The sequence below is a fragment of the Lampris incognitus genome, chromosome 14 (genome assembly GCF_029633865.1).
Source record: "Lampris incognitus isolate fLamInc1 chromosome 14, fLamInc1.hap2, whole genome shotgun sequence".
NCBI classification, from domain to species: Eukaryota; Metazoa; Chordata; class Actinopteri; order Lampriformes; family Lampridae; genus Lampris; species Lampris incognitus.
Genome location: NC_079224.1, coordinates 23,182,895 through 23,189,305, shown reverse-complemented (window position 1 = coordinate 23,189,305; position 6,411 = coordinate 23,182,895). Strand labels below are relative to the sequence as shown.

General features: G+C 45.4%; 1 protein-coding gene across 1 annotated transcript in view; it reads left to right on the top strand.

Annotated features, from left to right (window-relative positions):
* The window catches only part of LOC130123441 (Y+L amino acid transporter 2), a 10,706-nt gene continuing 4,295 nt past the window's right edge, over positions 1 to 6,411 (top strand). The window contains exons 1-4 of the mRNA XM_056292608.1: positions 1 to 126; positions 697 to 1,229; positions 2,232 to 2,357; positions 2,481 to 2,625. Of these exons, the coding sequence (XP_056148583.1) occupies positions 710 to 1,229; positions 2,232 to 2,357; positions 2,481 to 2,625 (791 nt within the window). The 5' untranslated portion in view covers positions 1 to 126; positions 697 to 709. The remainder of the gene's footprint in view (positions 127 to 696; positions 1,230 to 2,231; positions 2,358 to 2,480; positions 2,626 to 6,411) is intronic.

Here is a 6,411-nt window from a genome sequence, read left to right as displayed (position 1 = left end):
GTGAGTTTCCTTGGTTCTCAATGACATGACCCAGGATAGTTGCTTCAGAAAAACAGCGCCAGTCTGAACAAGACTCATTACCCTTAGAGGGAATAAAACTGGTCTTGATATTCTCCAGTGTATCAGGTAAGTGTTGTCTCCTTACACTAATTCTTTTTGCTTTTACTACTCGGGTCTCAAGTCAAGTTTGTGTAGTTGCAAATGACGCTTACAGTCTCAAAAAGCTTTACTTTCTCACAGTGAGAAATAGGCACAACTTTACTTAATAACTCTCTAAACTCAAGTACTTTTTGACCATTGGTGTGACAGGACTATGGCAGAATGGTTCGGGAAACACTATTGAAAATGACCACAGAACCATGTGTATTTTTGGTTCCAAATCCAACAGATCTTTGGGTGCAAAGTTCACCTGTTTTCTTTTGCTTTTTTTTCTATGACCACTTTGAACACATTTGAATACAAAGTTTTTGTAAAGGACCCCCACTTGGAAACTGAGAACAGGGCATACAGGGGCTGTCAACACTGTATGGTTCGGTGGTATATAGATTGTTCCTCAGTCTTTTGTTGATTCATTTATCATAAACAATCATATAGGGTAAATTGAACAAGATATTTTCTAATTATGACTTTTGACATAATTAAGTAATATTACCTGAACAACTCAATTTAAATCTTGCCCTAACCTCTCTGTGTTAGCACCATTTGTAGAATGGGAGACATGAGAGAGACGCTGGGGGTCATGAGACAGACGATTTGCCCCGGTTCGAGGACTCCGTCCGATGAGGACTTGAAGGCCCCGAGCGGCGAGAAAGTCGAGAAGATGCAGATGAAAAGAGAAATTTCCCTCATCAACGGGATCTGTCTCATCGTGGGCAATATGATTGGCTCAGGGATCTTTGTCTCACCGAAGGGCGTTCTGATGTACAGCGCCTCCTACGGGCTATCTCTTGTCATTTGGGCACTCGGTGGCATCTTCTCTGTGTTTGGGGCCCTGTGCTACGCAGAACTGGGCACAACCATTACCAAGTCCGGCGCCAGCTACGCCTACATCCTGGAGTCATTTGGCGGGTTCCTGGCCTTTATTCGTTTGTGGACGTCCATCCTGCTGATTGAACCGGCCAGCCAGGCTGTGATCTCACTGACCTTTGCAAACTACCTGGTGGAGGCCATCTACCCCACCTGCCAGCCTCCATATGATGCCGTACGCCTCATAGCTGCTGCCTGCCTTTGTAAGAAACACTCCGCTTTGTTCGGCATGGATAGATCAGAGTTTAGTCAAATGGGGTTAATCACCCAGTGAGGATCAGTAAGGTCATTGAGAGATATAAACATGAAAACCAGATTACTTTTATCAGGAGAAAGTTATTGTATCCAATATAAGGTCTAGATTTTTTTTTTTGGTCTATATGCATGTTTGTGCATTTGCAAATGGAAAGAGCATTGTTCCCTTTTTCCTGATAAAAGAACACATGCACAATGTTACGGTGTTACACAATGTTACTTATTGATGCCAACACAGAAACTCAGTGACCCTAAGTGTTACTGACAGATGCTATTGTTAGACTACAGATCCAGAAGGTTGTCACGTTTCTTTACAGCTATTATTTGGCATGGCTTTATATAGTGAATGATCTCAGCTAAAACTGGTATTGAGAGCACAGACTTGCATCAGCAAGCCAACCATGAATTGAGTTTCTGTTTCTTTACCCAGTTGTATGTCGGACATGTAAATCAGATGAGGGCCAACATGGTTCACAGCAAAACTATGAGTGATCAGCGATGACCCATATGACCACGTCCATGCTGATATAAATTTGATGGCATACCGAATAGAGTGATTTTATTCCCATACAGCCATTTTGGCAAATGCTCACACACAAACACAATCTCACACAGACCACAGTGAACTCCTACAGGTATTGATGAACACACACATGTAACTCATCACAGAACGAGACACATGCATGTGTGGATCATCAAACGTGAGTGCTGGTCACTCAAAAGTAGTACCAAGAGGTTTCCCTGTCCATTCCTCTCATACTACAAGAGACAGTTTGTACTCAGACAGCATGAACTGTACCTATTTCCAGTAACAAAATATTAGGTTGCCAAGGTCACAACATCTTTTTTTCAACCCACATGGTCGTTATGCTTTGAAAATGTTTTGACGACAATCTGCTGTACACTACCGATATCTATCTATTGTTCTGCTGTTCTTCCCATTTGCCCAGCCATGCTCATCTTCATCAACTGTGCCTATGTGAAGTGGGGAACTATTGTCCAAGACCTCTTCACCTACACCAAGCTCATGGCACTCTTCCTCATTATCATCATAGGGATCCTGAAAATATCAGTTGGTAAGTTGAACGGGGTAGGTACAAAAAAAAAAACAAAAAAAAACTAAGAGAACATGAAAGGACTCAGGATCATCTAAACAGTGTATTGCACTCCGTAACTTTTTTTTCTTTATGTCTTTCTAGGAGAGACAAAGAACTTTGAGAATCCGTTTGAGGGATCCTCCACAGAGCTCGGTAGCATAGCTCTGGCGCTCTACTCCGCGCTCTTCTCCTATTCTGGTTGGGATACCCTCAACTTTGTGACGGAAGAGATTCAGAATCCAGTGAGGTAACATACAAGCACAAATACTTTGGATGGGCACACTGAGGCCACCGCTCATAAAAATAGATGCAGTCACCTGCACATACATAAGCCTGACACTCCAGTCATTGCACTATATGGTACTGCTACTTCCTTATATCAGGAATCAGGGACGTTTTATTTGTCATTTTATTTCATGTACTTGCGTATATGAAATGAAACAAAATATTGTTTCCCCCAGCCCACAGCAGACAAAAACATATCCAAAAACTACAAGAACTACAAGAACACATATATCCAAACTAACACATATATCCAAACTAAACACACAAAAAAAAATCAGTCCATGAAAACGAACTCCAGCCAGGATGACTGTCGGAACTGCTAGTCTGCATGGGCTAGCAGTTAGCTTAGCCTGCCCTACTTCCACGTCCTGTCAGACCGCCCTCGGTGTTTCCTCTTCGGACGCAGCTCCGTGCAGGGCTGTGGTCCTTGGGCCCACTGGATGCAGCAGACTAAGCTCCCTCAGCTGATCCAATGCCAGCTCTCCCAGCCAGACACCTTCGACACACCTCCCCGCACTCCACACGATGACACTAAAAACAGTCAAGGCTAGGCGAGGCCGCTGCCAGACCGCCCTCAGTGTTATCGGAACTGCCAGTCTACATGGGCTAGCAGTTAACTTAGCCTGCCCTACTTCTCTGTCCTGTCAGACCGCCCTTGGTGTTACCTCTTCAGGTGCAGCTCCGGGCAGGGCTGCGGTCTCTGGGCCCACAAGATGCAGCAGCCCAAGCTCTCCCAGCCAATCCAGTGCCAGCTCTCCCAGCCAACAAACGAAGACACAACTTAGACGCAGACATGGACAAAGACACTGCATGGACGGTACTAGGTGAGGCTGCTGCGAACATGAATTCGCACCGCCATCTTCCTACACCGGTACTGGGTGAGGCCGCTGCAAACGTGAGTTCGCGCTGCTATCTCCCCACACCGGAAGCAGAAAATATGTACACCAGCACCCGTATATTGTGTTTATAACCACTGAAAGTCAAAACAACAGCCAGCATTGTCCCAGTGTAAGCCTTGTGCCTTCTTTGTGAAGGACGTTCAACATAGTCAGGGAATGTTTGTAGTAGCTGGCGATGCAGAACCAAACAATGGTAACCATGGCTGATTGGTCTCTGTGGCCATCCAATCACATAGAACATAGGCAGAGCCAAAGAAGTAGCAGAAAATATCTCTGTAGGAAACAATAGCAGAGGAAAATGTTACTGCTGCTGTTGCCACAGCTAAAGAGACCCACTTTGGACAATTGCCAAAAGAGAAATTGGAAGAAAAGTAAATGGTCTTGTAAGCAACGGTGATGTTACAGCTTTGATGAGCCACACAAAAGTGGACCAATCCCCCTGCAAAGAATCTGTATCTGTGATATATATGTTCATCAGGAAAAGAAAAGGAGCTCTGCTGATCTTGAAATTACTGAGCCCCTTGAAGAACCGATCACACTATCTGTGCACCCAAATACATGGGACCTTCTTGGATTGCGGTACTGTTTGCGTGTTTGCATAGCCATAACATTGTCCACAAACAAGCAGGTTAAGTGTGTGGTTCACTTTACATGGTGAAGTACCCTTTTTAAAAGTCGGCCCACTTTTATCTTGTTTCATGAAACGGACCTTCTGGTCAATGTGTAAATGCTCTGTCACCTCTCTCCTCAATGTTCACTTCCCCCTTTTTCATATACTTCCTGCTTTCAGCATAGTCACATGCACTCTGTTTGAAATTCTCTGTTTGGACAGTGATGCTGCCGCTGTTTAGTCATGGTTGGATGAATAATGGCCTCCATTGACTCATTAGCCAAGTAAACCATGGTGAGACATAAGAGAAGAGGCCTGTGGAAAGCTTTGCCAGAATATGAACATTTACTGAATGCACAGAGGTCTTTTGTTTTTTTACTTTGTTCTTTGTGCTGTGCAGTAACCTTATCTTCTAACTCATGAAATGTCCCCGTTTACAAAATGTAACTTTACAACTGCTGCAAGGACTTCTGGATTTTATTCCGGTAGCTCATGAAGCTGTTTTGAAGAGAAGCGTGAGAGATGTGGTGCTCTGGAAAAACTGGTGTTTTGTGGCAAACAGGTTGGGTCATATGTTTTCAGTATGCATAGATGAAGTATCTGTATTCAGCCCACATTACGTTTCGAAACGCCAGTTTTTTATTTTGCCCCCCCCCCTTTTTCTCCCCAATTGTATCTGGCCAATTACCGCACTCCTCCAAGCCGTCCTGGTCGCTGCTCCACCCCCTCTGCCGATCTTGAGAGAGCTGCAGACAACCTTACACCTCTTCTGATACATTTGGAGTCGCCAGCCACTTTTCATCTGACAGTGAGGAGTTTCACCAGGGGGACGTAGCGCATGGGAGGATCACGCTATTCACCCCAGTTCCCCCTCCCCCCCGAACAGGCGTCCTAATCGACCAGAGGAGGCACTAGTGCAGTGACCAGGACACATACCCACATCCAGCTTCCCACCCGCAGGCACGGCCAATTGTGTCTGTAGGGATGCCCGACCAAGCCGGAGGTAACACGGGGATTCGAACCGGGATCCCCATGTTGGTAGGCAACGAAATAGGCCGTTACGCTACCCGGACGCCCCCAAAACACCAGTTTTAAGATTACAGTTACTTTATAAATGTTGAGGAGAATGCTTTTAGAATACCTCCCTCCTGTTTGGTGTCGGTGCTGTGCGTTGGACTGTTTCTTTGGCAGGCGAGCACAATCTCACATGAACATTGATAACCGAATGGAAGGAAATTGTCTTTTAAAGGGTTGGCTTAGGCTGCATTTTCAACTTGTTGCCAAGTTCATGTTGTGCATTCGCACACGTGTGTCTGCATACAGTTCCAGTGTGTAAATGTGTGCTTGTCTGTCCCATCTCTCATTCAAACATAATACCAAGGTGAGGTCAACTGGAAAGGCCCCCGTGAAACTTAATGCCAGCCCGTAAGTTATGCCCTGGCACCGACCCTGTGTCAGTAGAACACAGCAGTAATTGGCAGATGGTCAAAACATGTTGAGATAATGGCACCATAGGTCATGGAGGTACCAAGGAATAAGAAACAATATGACAGTAGCAGTAGTAGTAGTAGATGACATCAGTAATATTAATGATACAACACAACTGTATCACATGTGCCTTTTAAACATGTATTATAAATTTAATCTTAATAACTTACTCTGAGTATTATAACTGGTGAGATTTAAGAAAGTGCATCCAGTATTGAGGCACTAAATACTTTTTCTTTTCTTTTTTTTTTGTGGCTTTTTTCCCTGTTTTACTCATCAATTGTACCCGGCCAATTACCCCCCTCCTCCGAGCTGTCCTGGTTGTTGCTCCACCCCCTTCTGCCGATCCGGGGTGAGCTGCAGACTACCACATGCCTCCTTCGATACATGTGGCGTCGCCAGCGGCTTCTTTTCACCTGACAGTGAGGAAGTTCGCCAGGGGGACGTAGCACATGGGAGGATCACGCTATTCACCCCAGGTCAGGTCCCCCCCCCGAACAGGCATCCTAACCGATCAGAGGAGGCACTAGTGCAGCGACCAGGACACATACCCACATCCAGCTTCCCACCCGGAGACACGGCCAATTGTGTCTGTACGGATACCTGACCAATCCGGAGGTAACATGAGGATTCGAACCAGCGATCCCCATGTTGGTAGGCAATGGAATAGACCGCTACACTACCTGGACACCTCTAAATACTCTTAAAAAGTATTCTGTGTCCCAACCCCGGTGGCAAGGCATGGAGACAC